This window comes from Thalassophryne amazonica, chromosome 1, assembly GCF_902500255.1.
Source record: "Thalassophryne amazonica chromosome 1, fThaAma1.1, whole genome shotgun sequence".
Classification (NCBI taxonomy): domain Eukaryota; kingdom Metazoa; phylum Chordata; class Actinopteri; order Batrachoidiformes; family Batrachoididae; genus Thalassophryne; species Thalassophryne amazonica.
The window spans coordinates 107982717-108000502 of NC_047103.1; the positions used below are offsets into that span (position 1 = coordinate 107982717).

General features: G+C 43.2%; 1 protein-coding gene across 5 annotated transcripts in view; it reads left to right on the forward strand.

Annotated features, from left to right (window-relative positions):
- Window positions 1-17786, forward strand: part of LOC117512923 (protein SON) — a 451527-nt gene that overhangs the window by 107272 nt on the left and 326469 nt on the right. For 4 of the 5 annotated variants that reach the window (XM_034173153.1, XM_034173176.1, XM_034173169.1 and 1 more), the window contains exon 7: window positions 358-518. The exons of the other annotated variant lie outside the window; for it this stretch is intronic. In XM_034173153.1, the coding sequence (XP_034029044.1) occupies window positions 358-518 (161 nt within the window). The remainder of the gene's footprint in view (window positions 1-357; window positions 519-17786) is intronic. 5 annotated transcript variants of the gene reach the window in all.

Below are 17786 nucleotides of genomic sequence, written 5' to 3' on the forward strand. Positions count from 1 at the left end.
TTCGGGGCTATTCACTGTTGCACAGTGTGTGCTGGGATTGATTCCTACCCTCACAGCTCTCAAAATGTCCAACCACCTGTTTGGATTATGGAAAGCTATCCGAACGACTTTCTAGGTGTTTCTAATGGCAGTCAGCACCTGTTAAACGTGATGCTGCATTTTATTATGACAGGAAGATTTTTTTTTTTTCTTTGTAATGATACTCTGTGACAGACTGGTGTCCTGTCCAAGGGTGTACCCTGCCTCACGCCCTGTGACTGCTGGGACAGGGTCCAGCACAATCCTTATTTGGAGTAAGAGGTGGAAGGTGAGTGAGTATAATGATATTTAATTCTGTCACTATCTGACTGTTGCCAGCTGTGCCACAAAGATGGAATCTTTGGATGACTCAAAGCCTTCAGTGTCTCCTGTTATGGCCTCCAGCCCAAGATTAAGCTGTATGATGCCAAAGACGAATGAAAATGACAAAGTCTTGAAGATGTATGAAGAGAACGTCCAAGCAACAACAGAAAAACTAGGTTAGTACTGTTTAGTAACCACAATCTGCTGCTTGCGAGTGTGTGTGTGTGTGTGTCTGTCTGTCTGTCTGTCTGTCTGTGTGTGTCTGTCTGTCTGTCTGTCTTTCTGTCCGTCCAACAAAAAAATTGTTAACTTTTATTGCAACTTGGGATGTACCATTCCAGATATCTGTGTAGGTATGTCAATGTGATCTTACAACCCCTGGCAAAAATTATGGAATCACCGGCCTCGGAGGATGTTCATTCAGTTGTTTAATTTTGTAGAAAAAAAGCAGATCACAGACATGACACAAAACTAAAGTCAGTTCAAATGGCAACTTTCTGGCTTTAAGAAACACTATAAGAAATCAGGAAAAAAAATTGTGGCAGTCAGTAACGGTTACTTTTTTAGACCAAGCAGAGGGAAAAAAATATGGAATCACTCAATTCTGAGGAAAAAATTATGGAATCATGAAAAACAAAAGAACGCTCCAACACATCACTAGTATTTTGTTGCACCACCTCTGGCTTTTATAACAGCTTGCAGTCTCTGAGGCATGGACTTAATGAGTGACAAACAGTACTCTTCATCAATCTGGCTCCAACTTTCTCTGATTGCTGTTGCCAGATCAGCTTTACAGGTTGGAGCCTTGTCATGGACCATTTTCTTCAACTTCCACCAAAGATTTTCAGTTGGATTAAGATCCGGACTATTTGCAGGCCTTGACATTGACCCTATGTGTCTTTTTTCAAGGAATGATTTCACAATTTTGCTCTATGGCAAGATGCATTATCATCTTGAAAAATGATTTCATCATCCCCAAACATCCTTTCAATTGATGGGATAAGAAAAGTGTCCAAAATATCAACGTAAACTTGTGCATTTATTGATGATGTAATGACAGCCATCTCCCCAGTGCCTTTACCTGACATGCAGCCCCATATCATCAATGACTGTGGAAATTTACATGTTTTCTTCAGGCAGTCATCTTTATAAATCTCACTGGAACGGCACCAAACAAAAGTTCCAGCATCATCACCTTTCCCAATGCAGATTCGAGATTCATCACTGAATATGACTTTCATCCAGTCATCCACAGTCCACGATTGCTTTTCCTTAGCCCACTGTAACCTTGTTTTTTTCTGTTTAGGTGTTAATGATGGCTTTCGTTTAGCTTTTCTGTATGTAAATCCCATTTCCTTTAGGCGGTTTCTTACAGTTCGGTCACAGACGTTGACTCCAGTTTCCTCCCATTCATTCCTCATTTGTTTTGTTGTGCATTTTCAATTTTTGAGACATATTGCTTTAAGTTTTCTGTCTTGACGCTTTGATGTCTTCCTTGGTCTACCAGTATATTTGCCTTTAACAACCTTCCCATGTTGTTTGTATTTGGTCCAGAGTTTAGACACAGCTGACTGTGAACAACCAACATCTTTTGCAACATTGCGTGATGATTTACCCTCTTTTAAGAGTTTGATAATCCTCTCCTTTGTTTCAATTGACATCTCTCGTGTTGGAGCCATGATTCATGTCAGTCCACTTGATGCAACAGCTCTCCAAGGTGTGATCACTCCTTTTTAGATGCAGACTAACGAGCAGATCTGATTTGATGCAGGTGTTAGTTTTGGGGATGAAAATTTACAGGGTGATTCCATAATTTATTCCTCAGAATTGAGTGAGTCCATATTTTTTTCCCTCTGCTTGGTCTAAAAAAGTAACCGTTACTGACTGCCACAATTTTTTTTCCTGATTTGTTATAGTGTTTCTTAAAGCCAGAAAGTTGCCATTTGAAATCAATCAATCAATCAATCAACTTTTTTCTTATATAGCGCCAAATCACAACAAACAGTTGCCCCAAGGCGCTCCACATTGCAAGGCAAGGCCATACAATAATTATGAAAAACCCCAACGGTCAAAACGACCCCCTATGAGCAAGCACTTGGCCACAGTGGGAAGGAAAAACTCCCTTTTAACAGGAAGAAACCTCCAGCAGAACCAGGCTCAGGGAGGGGCAGTCTTCTGCTGAGACTGGTTGGGGCTGAGGGAAAGAACCAGGAAAAAGAGATCGATCACTAATGATTAAATGCAGAGTGATGCATACGGAGCAAAAAGAGAAAGAAACAGTGCATCATGGGAACCCCCCCACAGTCTACGTCTAAAGCAACATAACCAAGGGATGGTCCAGGGTCACCCGATCCAGCCCTAACTATAAGCCTTAGCGAAAAGGAAAGTTTTAAGCCTAATCTTAAAAGTAGAGAGGGTATCTGTCTCCCTGATCTGAATTGGGAGCTGGTTCCACAGGAGAGGAGCCTGAAAGCTGAAGGCTCTGCCTCCCATTCTACTCTTACAAACCCTAGGAACTACAAGTAAGCCCGCAGTCTGAGAGCGAACCGCTCTAATGGGGTAATATGGTACTACGAGGTCCCTAAGATAAGATGGGACCTGATTATTCAAAACCTTATAAGTAAGAAGAAGAATTTTAAATTCTATTCTAGCATTAACAGGAAGCCAATGAAGGGAGGCCAACACGGGTGAGATATGCTCTCTCCTGCTAGTCCCCGTCAGTACTCTAGCTGCAGCATTCTGAACCAACTGAAGGCTTTTTAGGGAACTTTTAGGACAACCTGATAATAATGAATTACAATAGTCCAGCCTAGAGGAAATAAATGCATGAATTAGTTTTTCAGCATCACTCTGAGACAAGACCTTTCTGATTTTAGAGATATTGCGTAAATGCAAAAAGGCAGTCCTACATATTTGTTTAATATGCGCTTTGAATGACATATCCTGATCAAAAATAACTCCAAGATTTCTCACAGTATTACTAGAGATCAGAGAAATGCCATCCAGAGTAACGATCTGGTTAGACACCATGCTTCTAAGATTTGTGGGGCCAAGTACAATAACTTCAGTTTTATCTGAGTTTAAAAGCAGGAAATTAGAGGTCATCCATGTCTTTATGTCTGTAAGACAATCCTGCAGTTTAGCTAATTGGTGTGTATCCTCTGGCTTCATGGATAGATAAAGCTGGGTATCATCTGCGTAACAATGAAAATTTAAGCAATACCGTCTAATAATACTGCCCAAGGGAAGCATGTACAAAGTGAATAAAATTGGTCCTAGCACAGAACCTTGTGGAACTCCATAATCAACCCTAGTCTGTGAAGAAGACTCCCCATTTACATGAACAAACTGCAATCTATTAGACAAATATGATTCAAACCACCGCAGCGCAATGCCCTTAATACCTATGACATGCTCTAATCTCTGTAATAAAATTTTATGGTCAACAGTATCAAAAGCAGCACTGAGGTCCAACAGAACAAGCACAGAGATAAGTCCACTAATGCTGTTTCTGTACTATGATGAATTCTAAAACCTGACTGAAACTCTTCAAATAGACCATTCCTCTGCAGGTGATCAGTTAGCTGTTTTACAACTATCCTCTCAAGAATCTTTGAGAGAAAAGGAAGGTTGGAGATTGGCCTATAATTAGCTAAGATAGCTGGGTCAAGTGATGGCTTTTTAAGTAATGGTTTAATTACTGCCACCTTAAAGGCCTGTGGTACATAACCAACTAACAAAGATAGATTGATCATATTTAAGATTGAAGCATTAAATAATGGTAGGACTTCCTTGAGCAGCCTGGCAGGAATGGGGTCTAATAAGCATGTTGATGGTTTGGATGAAGTAACTAATGAAAATAACTCAGACAGAACAATCGGAGAGAAAGAGTCTAACCAAATACCGGCATCACTGAAAGCAGCCAAAGATAACGATACATCTTTGGGATGGTTATGAGTAATTTTTTCTCTAATAGTCAAAATTTTGTTAGCGAAGAAAGTCATGAAGTCATTACTAGTTAAAGTTAATGGAATACTCAGCTCAATAGAGCTCTGACTCTTTGTCAGCCTGGGTACAGTGCTGAAAAGAAACCTGGGGTTGTTCTTATTTTCTTCAATTAGTGATGAGTAGAAAGATGTCCTAGCTTCACGAAGGGCTTTCTTATAGAGCAACAAACTCTTTTTCCAGGCTAAGTGAAGATCTTCTAAATTAGTGAGACGCCATTTCCTCTCCAACTTACGGGTTATCTGCTTTAAGCTACGAGTTGGTGAGTTATACCACGGAGTCAGACACTTCTGATTTAAAGCTCTCTTTTTCAGAGGAGCTACAGCATCCAAAGTTGTCTTCAATGAGGATGTAAAACTATTGACAAGATACTCTAACTCCCTTACAGAGTTTAGGTAGCTACTCTGCTCTGTGTTGGTATATGACATTAGAGAACATAAAGAAGGAATCATATCCTTAAACCTAGTTACAGCGCTTTCTGAAAGACTTCTAGTGTAATGAAACTTATTCCCCACTGCAGGGTAGTCCATCAGGGTAAATGTAAATGTTATTAAAAAATGATCAGACAAAAGGGAGTTTTCAGGGAATACTGTTAAGTCTTCTATTTCCATACCATAAGTCAGAACAAGATCTAAAATATGATTAAAGTGGTGGGTGGACTCATTTACTTTTTGAGCAAAGCCGATAGAGTCTAATAATAGATTAAATGCAGTGTTGAGGCTGTCATTCTCAGCATCTGTGTGGATGTTAAAATCGCCCACTATAATTATCTTATCTGAGCTAAGCACTAAGTCAGACAAAAGGTCTGAAAATTCACAGAGAAACTCACAGTAACGACCAGGTGGACGATAGATAATAACAAATAAAACTGGTTTTTGGGACTTCCAATTTGGATGGACAAGACTAAGAGACAAGCTTTCAAATGAATTAAAGCTCTGTCTAGGTTTTTGATTAATTAATAAGCTGGAATGGAAGATTGCTGCTAATCCTCCGCCCCGGCCCGTGCTACGAGCATTCTGACAGTTAGTGTGACTCGGGGGTGTTGACTCATTTAAACTAACATATTCATCCTGCTGTAACCAAGTTTCTGTTAGGCAGAATAAATCAATATGTTGATCAATTATTATATCATTTACCAACAGGGACTTAGAAGAAAGAGACCTAATGTTTAATAGACCACATTTAACTGTTTTAGTCTGTGGTGCAATTGAAGGTGCTATATTATTTTTTCTTTTTGAATTTTTATGCTTAAATAGATTTTTGCTAGTTATTGGTGGTCTGGGAGCAGGCACCGTCTCTACGGGGATGGGGTAATAAGGGGATGGCAGGGGGAGAGAAGCTGCAGAGAGGTGTATAAGACCACAGCTCTGCCTCCTGGTCCCAACGCTAGACAGTCACAGTTTGGAGGATCCCAAAAAATTGGCCAGATTTCTAGAAATGAGAGCTGCTCCCTCTAAAGTGGGATGGATGCCGTCTCTCCTAACAAGACCAGGTTTTCCCCAGAAGCTTTGCCAATTATCAATGAAGCCCACCTCATTTTTTGGACACCACTCAGACAGCCAGCAATTCAAGGAGAACATGCGGCTAAACATGTCACTCCCGGTCTGATTGGGGAGGGGCCCAGAGAAAACAACAGAGTCCGACATTGTTTTTGCAAAGTTACACACCGATTCAATGTTAATTTTAGTGACCTCCGATTGGCGTAACCGAGTGTCATTACTGCCGACGTGAATTACAATCTTACCAAATTTACGCTTAGCCTTAGCCAGCAATTTCAGATGTCCGAAATGACTTTAGTTTTGTGTCATGTCTGTGATCTGCTTTTTTTCTACAAAATTAAACAACTGAATAAACATCCTCCAAGGCCGGTGATTCCATAATTTTTGCCAGGGGTTGTATTTGGCATATCAAGATTGATTAGACACCTCCAATTTGCAATAGTAATCCACATACATTTGGTAAATTAAATGTTTCTTGGTGCACTGATGTGCACCCATGCTGACTGTTAACTGTGGCTTGTCTGTGCTGTCCCTGTAATATTTAATTCTGGTGTTGGTTGTGAGTTAATGAATGATGCATGGACTAGTACAGTACAAAGCTTGATCAAATAAAAATTCAAAATGGCTTTATTGGCTTGGCCATGACCAGTGTTACCAAAGCACAGTGTGCAACATAAATTACCAGAAACAAGCAACAAAACAGTGCAACAGTAATATTATGGTGCAGAACAAATTCATGAGGTTAAACATTCAGAGTAGGAAACACAATTATACGATAACTCAATATGAGAATCAGTTTCTCAAATCAATATAATTCTGTCAGTTGATGGTGGAAAAGAAGTGGTGTAGCGGATATAAGTTAAAACACTGTTTAATTAAATATGAAATTTAATTAAATACCACTTGCACCCTGCAGTAATTCAGATCATGTTATGATAATCATCATAACATGTTATTCAGTTTTTGATCTGAAAGTCATTCTGGATACGATTGATTAAACTTCTGTCTCCAACTGGACACAAGATAAATAACTGGTGTAATATTTACAGATTTATTTAAGGCCCCTTCACGCATAACAGAAGTGAGGCCGAAACAGGCAAAATGGGTGAAAATTGCCAAGTTTGAACCACAGTTGGGAGGGACAGACATTTTGCAGCCGCAAGCGAATGGCGTCCAAATACCACCTAAATACCCAGAATGTGGTTCGAAGCCACCCCAAATGGATCATGTGCAGTCGGAGTGTAGCAGCTCTCGAATCCAGGTTGAATGCGCCAACTAGATTGAATGAATACCCAGAACCCTGAGGTCGGAAGACCAGGCAGAATGCAACCTGAATGCCGCACGACACACGGCTGGATGCTGTCCGAATAACACCTGAGGGTTGGTCGCAAGGCCACTAGGAATACTGTATTACACGAGCACAAAGATGACTAGAAGGCCCCCAGATCATGCACAACTGTGGGGAAAACATGCAGTGAGCCAAAGGGAATGTAGCCTGAATGACAGGAATGGGCCTAGAATGTGTCACGAATCACCCGACTGTAACACAAATGGCGCCCAGACAAACAGCTGTGTCATCATTGCCAGACAACTGTCTCACAATGGGGAATCCATGCAACGGAGTTCCACTGCTGCAGATGCCCTTGCTCCAGCAGCGCTTGTTGGAGAAACTGTGGGGGAGCAGGAGCGGTGCTAGGAGGAAGAGGACAAGGAGGAGGTATCAAACCCAACCATGGCTGGCAGAGGACCGGTGTCACAGACCGAACGGTCCAGCCCTAAAAATCGGTCCGTCTTTTGCATCTACACATGCATCATTTCGGACCACAGCAACACGTTTGAGACGGAGTCTCTTCACCCAAAGCAATCACATTGATTAATGGGATTATTAACCATCAGATGATAAAGGTAAAACCTCTTAAATCATTCTAAAGTCAGTTTTATACAGAAACTCTGTGAAATTCTGTGACACATTGAAATATCCGACACTCAGTGAACTCATCAGCTAGCAGCTCATTTAGCTGTGGTGCTCTGATCTCTTCCTTTGCCATTTATGATGAAATAATGCTGAATTTATGTGGAAATGAATGTTGTACAAAAGCTTCACATATCTGTTGCTGGGATAGATGATGACTGGAGTGCAGTTTGATGCAGAAACGAGGTGATAATCAATGAACTGCGTCATGAACCATGTCATCAAAGGGGGGACTGATTTTTAGGGGGACCATTCGGTCGGCGACACTGGAGACGACTCCATGGGCACTACATGAGGCTCGTGGAAGAGCTCCGTGTCAAACATACACGGGCCTTCCACAACTACTTGTAGATGGAGCCAGCCATGTTCGACGAGCTGGTGCAGATGTTTGGGTCACAGATCCAGCATAAGGACTCTTGTTGGTGGTAGACACTACCGGCAGGTCTAAAATTGGCCATCACAGTGAGGTACCTGGCGATAGGCGTCAGGAGTCCGTGTAGTGCACAACTGTGCCTCCATCCACACGTGTCACAGTCTGTGTGTGTGAAATGGAAGATTCACTGACGAAACCCTTTTGCATTGAGTTAATTACTGCACTACATGCCATGATACATATTGGCAGTGAGCAGTTAATTGGCACCTGTATGCCAGCTAAACCCATGCATTTGGTCGGAGATGCATGGGGCTAGCGGATGTATGACACATACACAACTGTAAAATCCCACCAGGAGTACATGTGTATAGCACACTAAATGAATGGCATCACCTGTGTGCGATGCCATCACATGCCACAGGTTGCAGTTCCCATCAGAAATGGCCTGACCACCACCACACCACCACAGCCTGTCCACAATATCCGTAGGACCTTATATACAGTGGGGGAAGTAAGTATTTGATCCACTGTCAGTTTTGCAGGTTTTCCAACCTACAAAAAATGTAGAGGTCTGTAATTTTTATCGTAGGTACACTTGAACTGTGAGAGACAAAATCTAAAAAAGTAAGTCCCTTCGGCTGCTCCCTTGTTTTGTACTCGGGGTCACCACAGCAAATCCAAGGTGGATCTACATGTTGAATTGGCACAAATTTTATGCCGGATGCCCTTCCTGACGCAACTCCACATTACATGGAGAAATGTGGTAGGGGTGGGATTCGAACCGGGAACCTTCCGCACTGAAACCAAGTGCATTAACCACTTGTCCACCACCCCTACACTTGTAAGAGACAGAATCTAAAAAAAAAAAAAATCCAGAAAATCACATTGTATGATTTTTAAATAATTAATTTGCATTTTTATTGCATGAAATAAGTATTTGATCCCCTAGAAAAACAGAGCTTAACAATTGGTACAGAAACATTTGTCTGCCATTTCAGAGATCAGATGTTTCCTCTAGTTCTTGTACAAGTTTGCACACTGCAGCAGGGATTTTGGTCCACTCCTCCATACAAATCTTCTCCAGATCTTTCAGGTTTGGAGTTTCAGCTCCCTCCAAATATTTTGTATTGAGTTCAGGTCTGGAAACTGGCCAGGCCACTCCAGGACCTTGAAATGCTTCTTACGGAGCCCCTCCTTAGTTGCCCTGGGTTTGTGTTTGGGGTCATTGTCATGCTGAAGACCCACCTACGAACCATCTTCAGTGAACTTACTGAGGGAAGGAGGTTGTTTGACACAATCTCACAATACATGACCCCATCCATCCTCCCTTCAATACGGTGCAGTCGTCCTGTCCCCTTTGCAGAAGAGCACCCCAGAGTATGATGTTTCCATCCCCATGCTTCACGGTTGGGACAGTGATCTTGGGGTTGTGGAGTTGATACCAAAATGTGGAGTTGATACCAAAAAGCTCTATTTTGGTCTCATCTGACCACATGACCTGGATCATCCAGATGGTCACTGTTGAACTTCAAATGGGCCTGGACATGTGCTGGCTTGAGCAGGGGGACCTTGCTGCCCTGCAGGATTTTAAACCATGATGGCGTTGTGTGTTACTAATGTAATCTTTGTGACTGCTGTCCCAGCTCTCTTCTGGTCATTGACCAGGTCCTCCTGTGTAGTTCTGAGCTCTCAGAATCATCCTTACCCCACAAAGTCAGATCTTGCATGGAATCCCAGACCGAAGGAGATTGACAGTCATCTTGTGTTTCTTCCACTTTCTAATAAATAGTCATAACAGTTGTTGTCTTCTCACCAAACTGTTTGCCCCTTGTCCTGTAGCCCATCCCAGCCTTGTGCAGGTCTACAGTTTTGTCCCTGGTGTCCTTAGACAGCTCTTTGGTCTTGACCATGGTGGACAGTTTGGAGTGTGATTGATTGAGTGTGTGGACAGGTGTCTTTTATACAGGTAACAAGTTCAAATAGGTGTAATTAATACAGGTAAAGAGTGCAGAATAGGAGGACTTCTTAAAGAAAAACTAACAGGCCTGTGAGAGCCAGAATTCTTGCTGGCTGGTAGGGGATCATATAGTTATTTAATTGGTATGTCACATGACATGGATTAATTCATCCCATTTGTGTAGCATTGCAGTTTGGCTCCATTAGGGGGGAATTTGGTTCCATACGTTTAGTACCATTGCACTCTTCATACACACATGCACATGTACATATCCTCGTGCACGCGCCCACGCGTGCAGGCGCATGCACGCGCGCGCACACATAAAAAGTGCACACACACAACACACACACTAGGGTTATGACAAATCTCAAATTTATTAGCCTGGGGTTATAAATGATGAACGTTTACCTAAAACTCACAAAAATGACTTTGGTTTTGCCAGACCTTGAAAAAACCTCCCGCACCTAAGACAGTTTCATATTTCACATTAGAACACCTAGCGGCTCAAACACTCTTTATTATAACATGTCAGTTTTACATACAATACACATGAGGAATACATGAAAATGAGTACATATAGCATTTGTCATGTTTTTAATAGTGTTTCAGATTTGTGTATTGGTGTTAATACATTTGCTGCTAAGATATTTGTCTGTTTTGCAACTAGAACAAACCTCCTCCATCAACCTTACAGCTCTCTCAGCTACTATGAGTAGAGAAGCATTTCACAGCTTTGGGACACTTAAGTTTGGATATTGATGACAGCAGGACTTCATAATATGTCTCTGAATAGTGTTGGTTAGAAAACCAGGCCCACGACCATGTAGTTGCAATGAAATCGGAACTTACCCTCAGCTGTTCTCGCCACTTTGCAAGAAGGAAAAATGCAATAAGTGCTAAAATTCCTTGTGAATTCCACCTGGCACTGTGAAGTGATGGCAGCTTGTGCCATTTGATGTGAGGCCATTTTTCCTCCATTTTGTAAAACTTGTATGCTTCACAAAGCTCAAAAAGGAATTTAAAATCATGTCTCCAGCCAAGGTTCTCATATTCCGGTATCACTTCTGTGCCCATGTGTGCATTTTGCAAATCATCATACTGTTCCAAAATCTCATCAATAAACTCGTAGTTAATGTTAGGTGACCGTGACCGTACAGGAAAAAAGAAGTCCAACACGTCACAGAACAAGATCAAGAATGTGGTGCTGGCAGCCGATGTATTAAGGTTCATCGAATCCCTTGTGTCGAAATGTTCTCTGAAGCCTGGCTACAACACAATTTTTGTGACCAGTATTGAATGCTGTTGTGTCAGAGATGATCATCTGAATACTGTTCCATGCAGAGTTGCGCTGTGCTGCTGAAGTGAGCAAAAACACAATAAAGAAAGTCAAGTTCACTGGAAAGCCTACATCTGAGAAATCCTGTGTGCATGGGAAAGCTTGGCCCACTGCCAGCACGCAGCAAAGTTTTAGGAGCAAACAGTGTCCAGTGGCTGACAACAGCACTCATCTGTGCATGCGTAGCGACTCATTCAGCCGTTATGAACACACACACACACACTGACTGAGCAATCATGTCATCATTTCAGCACCTGTTTTATGCACGCAGACACACGTGAGGTCAGTAGCGCTTGGGAAGCAGAGGACGAGCGACAATGTGATTTCATGGGAGTGAGTGAGTGACACATATGGCCTGAATCCAGTCCATACGCTGGCTGTCCGCCGATGTCAAGCACGGCAGGGACTGTGCAAGGGGGGACACAGTGCTCCCTCCCACTCCGGTCCTGTGTTTGTCATCCAGATGTTTGGACATCAGGCAGTCTTCAGCACCTTTTATGGCCGTCTGACAACAGTCTTTGTTGTCTAACTGTTGTCTAAATACACTGTGGATCCGATTGTGCAGGTTTGGGTGAGGCAGTCTGTACGGGATCCGCCTACATTCTACACGCCTCTTTCCCTCTCAACTGCGTCTGGATTATGGCCATGATATTTGTCTGATAGATATTTGTCTGATAGTCAATGAGGTTCAAACTTCACATGTGTGATGATGGTTGGGCCCTGAACAGAAATTGCGCTGTCCCGGGGAGGTGGTGGTGCTGGGACACGAGGGCCTGTCCATGACTGCTTGAAGTCCTAATTTATATAACGGCTGGAGGCTGTTGGCAGGAAGTTGGAAAGAAAAGCTGGATTCATTTCTGATGTGACATTTTTTTTCTCGCTGCACTGACGACGTACACAGTCAACTGACCCGGTTGCGTGTGCACACTCGGGGGAGCAACAACACGATGATTTCATTGAGCTAAATAACGTTGCACACACATACACACACACACACACACACACACACAAAATCCACTCCGCTGTAAGTCGTCTGGATGCATGAAGAGCTGTTCACATGAACAGCTGATGTGATTTTTGGCTGGACTGAGGAACTACACAAAGTCTTTTTTTATGGGAGTGCAAAGTCAGTGCACAGCATCACTGGACTACACATCACAATTTGGACTTCACCAGCAGTGGAACACGAAAATGTAAGTCCCTTTTCTGTTGTTTATAAATTAATAAAATATCAAATGACAAGGATCTATTTTAGCCGTTATATAAAACAAATAATGAATGTTTTTACATTCTTTCAGTGGAATAAATATTTAATTCGGTGAAAGCTGGAACCAACCATTTAACAAGGCGAAGCTGAGTTGAATGGTATGTTCCAGCTTTCACCTCATGAAATATTTGTTCCATTGAACTCATAAACATTCATTATTTGTGTATTGTGTATTATTTGTGCATATATATATATATTTATATACACACACATAAAATATCATCCAGGGTTTGTGGGGGGATGGGCCTATCTGTGAGTACACAGATGGCTGATGAGGCCAATTTGTGCAAATAAAATACGGGGTACTGGGGGCATAGGATGAGGTGGACATTTGGAGGCTTGCTGGCTCAGTCTATCCTAGCTCGCCTCTTCTGTTCTGCTGCAGCAGTCCTGTTGGTCTCATGCAGCTGGGCACCTTTGTGGACTGTGGAGCGCCATCTGTCTCGGTCCATGGCGGTCACCTCCTAGGAGTCAGGGCTGATATCAGATGCTTTCAGTGATGCTTTCAAAGCATCCTTGAATTGTTTCTTCTGTGTTCACTGGGAACCCTTGCCATGCTGGAGCTCACCGTAGAACAGGCTCTTTGGCTGTCGATTGTCTGGCATGTGGGCTATGTGACCAGCCCAGTACAGCTGTGTCTGCATCAAGATGGTATAGATGCTGGTCTTGTCTGCTTGTGCAAGTACCTCAGTGTCTGGAATCCTGTCTTGCCACTTGATGTTAAGGATTTTCCTGAGGCATGTTGTTTGAAAGTGGTAAGTGGTTCTGGCATGGCATTGGTACACTGTCCAAGTCTCGCTAATTGATGTCCAAGACATATTCAGTGGCAGCGTTACCAACTGGGAAGATTAAGAGCTTCATCCACAACTACCACAAAACACTCCAAGCTGTCACAGATGTCAAAAGGGCCAATACACGATATTCAGCCCCAGGCTATGTAAAATTTTGATCAGGGTCATTTGGGTAGTTTTCGTCATCATCATGACATAGAATTAGTCAACACAGTTGTTTGACAATAAGTGGCTTCACACAACCACTAACCATGCTGTCATTCACATTCCTTCAGAAATGACCAGAAAATCCAACATTCTGCCTTGGTATGTACATGTATGCGCACAAGAAGCATGCCATACACTGCAACACACCAAAAGAGGACATAATAAATGTTTATTGACATCGCACATCTGCACAGGACATGTGGTGGCACTCTCCATTACGGCTAAGTACACACACATCACAGCAGCGGCTTGGGGCAACAATTGACACTAAGGATGGGTATTGATAAGATTTTATCGATATCGATACCATTATCAATTCCGCTTATCGATCCGATTCCTTATCAATTCCCTTATTGATACCTCTTGTGAATTTTTTGTGTACTATAGAAGTAGGCTTTACAGGTTTTCTATGTCAGCAGGTCAAAGAGCTTTTTATTATCATGCTCCCGCTCTGTGGAACGGTCTTCCTGTGACCGTGAGCAGTCGGGAGTCCGTGGACATTTTTAAGTCAAGACTTAAAGCATATTTTTCTCTTTCTTATGAATAGTTTTTATTTTTTTAATCTGTTTTATTCTTTTACTTCTGTTTTTCATTATGTATTTGAATTTTTTAATTTATTTATTTTAATTTTTTTATGTTGAACTGTTCTGTGTGAGGCACCTTGAGACGGCTTTTGTTGTGATTTGGTGCTTTATAAGCCGATTAAATTGAAATTGAACATTTTATTGAGTCTTAAAGTAAATAAATATGAAATTAGTCACTGGATCCTTAAACGTTGGACATAATAAACTCTACATGGTGGATCCTTGATATCTGGACATAAGTAGAAATAAACAATATCTCTAGTTACTGTCAGAAGCAGTTCCTTTCAGACATTATTGGCATGAATGTCTTTCCATACATTTGAGCTGAGCTCAGCTGGCTGTGCTGCACGTCAGGATGTAATTTATAAAGAATGCAGGACATCTCATTTTGGGAGGAAAAAACATTTTAATCGATTGTAGTTTCTTGTCTGTATTACAACGTTTGTAAAAGATGTCATTTTATCTAAAGCGGCAATTCATTTTGAAGTTATTAATTCCGAGCGGACTCTGTCTAGACAGAGAGCTGCGCAGTGTTTGGAGCTGTGCCAACGGAACAGAGGACGAATCTCGTTTCTTGACTGCAACAAGACAAGAGTCCCAGTTAGTAACTTTAATCCACACAAAAGTGACTCACAATATTTTAATGGCTTTGAGAGGGGTTAAGAAGCGGACTTACCGTTTCTGAAGAGCAGTGAATCAAAGAACCAAGAAGATAGTGGATCGAAGCATTGCTTCACGCTTCAAAGTGGTGTCGCGCTGCAGAAACAGTTAATTACAGAGGTGCTGCAGGGTCTGTAATCAATGTAGAGGAATTATCATTTTCCTGACAAACACCCTCAAAAACAACGGCTGCTCTGAAGGACCGATAAGGGAATCGTTAAGCAGAAAGACTATTGATATCGGTGGATTGAATCATTTCTTGACGATACTTGAAAAGAACCGGTTCTCGATACCCAACCCTAATTGACACACACAAAGCATGGTGCAGCTGGCACAATATGCATGACAGGTTTAATAGGACATGTTATGTCTTCAAGTGTGGAAATAACACACACAGGTCCATCACAACATTTCTGCACCAGTGTGATGCTGTAGGATACTGTTGGCAAATACACATATGACTGAGATGTGCACCAGGGTACATTGGCATACCAGTGGCACAAGATACCTGCACTGCTGCATGGTGGCACATTGCTACAACAGCGCATGACACATTACCATCAGTGGAGCTAATAGGTGCACAGATACCAACACATACATAGTTTCCCCCTGCCCTCCAAATGGTGTCCCCGGTGTCCCTCATGTCCAGTTGTGCTGGCACTGTCTGTGATGCCTGTGTGGTGGTGGAGTGTGGTGGTGGTGTTGGTGGTAGTGACCAGGTCGTTGGGGAGTAACCAAGAAAAGCTCCCCCTACTAATACTGCTGAGGTTCCCCATGTCCTGTGTGTGAGTGGGTCTGCTGTGCGTGTATGTGGGTGGCTTGTAGAGGTCTCCAGTCAGGATGTTCTGCTGGACCCACCTAGTATCCTGGGAGCCCCACACAGAGGTTTGCTGCTCTGTGTGTGCTGGCCACTGAGATGGGTGGGGATGCCATCCCACGGCGATGGTGATGCCGCTGGGCCCAGCCGCAGGTGTGGGGGAGAAGTGCATGGGGTTGGTGGCAGCCAACTACATGGGTGACAGTATTGCTATACGATGGTCATGCTGGCTGACATATGGGCCACGTACCATGGCGATGTTACCTGTTATGCACATGTAGTATGATATATTGATGTTTGCATTTTAATCACACCTAACTGAGTTTACCTGTGCCATTTCCCAGTCCCACCAAACCATATCTCCCTCCCAAAGTATACATTACTTTTTTGGGGGTGGGGGGGGCACGGTGCCATTTTGTGTGACATGTAGCACGAGCATTGCGGCGACGCTAGTGCTGCATATGACACAAAATGGCGCCATGCCCTCTATAGTCACTACTCACTGTAAGAGGGATAACAACACACATGACCACAGCGCATGGATGTAACACGACAAGGTGTAACATGGTGCTAACACCAACGGTGACTCTCTTATTTTGCACAAGATGTGCCTGCAGGATCCAGGCATCCCTCTCTGTCAGCTCTTGGGCTCCTGCGCCAGATGGTTGGACCTTCATCTTCCAAAACCTGATGCTGTATCACTTCCTGATTTGATCAGCCATCTTCCCCATCTCCCGGGCCTTCACCTCCCACAGCGCATCCTTCAGATGTTTGTGGACATAGTGTGGGTGTTTCTTGTTTAGGAGGCACTCCTGTTCAGGGGCTTGGAGCCACTCCATGATGTCAGTCTCCTGTGCTTTGGTGAATTTCACCATCGCCATGTCTTGGCAGCGCTCAGGACGTCCTGGGACATCCCGGGACGTCTGATACCCTGTTGACATTGTGAAAGGCTTGACGGTTCTTCACAAAACCATTCTGATCTAGGTTGATCACAGTTGGGACCACCGGTTCCAGTCTTCTAGCCATTACTTTAGCAGGGGGATTTCCAGTCTGACTGTGTGATGGAGAAGATGTGCTTTGCCAATGCTCCAGCTAAAACTTTACCTTTTAGTGCTACAAAGCCCTCCACATCTGCTGTTACGATGCATATTGTGCACCTAACCTCTATCGTACATTTATTTAATGACAACTTATTTTAAATGTCTCAGAAGTCATCAAAATCAAGCAGGAAGGATGAGGCTAATGTTAGCATAACCCTCGAGGCTATCACATCGCTACTTGAGGAGCACCGCATAGAGTTATCTGCAGAGTTTAAAGCCACTTTCAGCCAGCTCGATGCCAAACTGGATCAGACCCAGCTCACGGTAAAGGAACAGGGCCAGCGTGTCTCATCACTGGAACTTGCCACTGATGACCTTAGCCAGCACCTGCCAGTCGTGGAAAACTTCTGCTCAACTTTACAGGAGCAGAATGCTAGGCTAAAGGCTAAGCTAGCAGATTTAGAGAGCAGGAGCAGATGGCAAAACATTTGTATTCTGGGTCTACCGGAGTCTACCGAGAGCGGACACCCCATGGACTTCTTCTCCAACTTGTTGTGCGACATCTACGGTCACGACACTCTCCTGTCCCTGCCCGAGCTAGACTGGGTTCATCGATCCCTCGCCCTGAAACCCGCTCTGGACCAGCGGCCGCATCCAGTAACCCTCCGCCTACACTGGGTCTAGGTGAAGGAGCTTCTCATCAGAGAGGCTTGATGAAGGGGAAAACCTGAGTACCAGGGGAAACCGGTGTGGATTGTGGAGGATTACACCCCCAAAGTTCTTGCCCCATGTGCGGGATATAAGGGCATGATGGCTTCACTCTACTCATTGGCTCTTAAGCCCACTTTGCGTTTCCCTGCCTGACTCTGCGTGACTCTACCTGGGGGAAATAGAAGTGGTTCAACTCTGTGGACAAGGCGCAGAACTACATCAGCA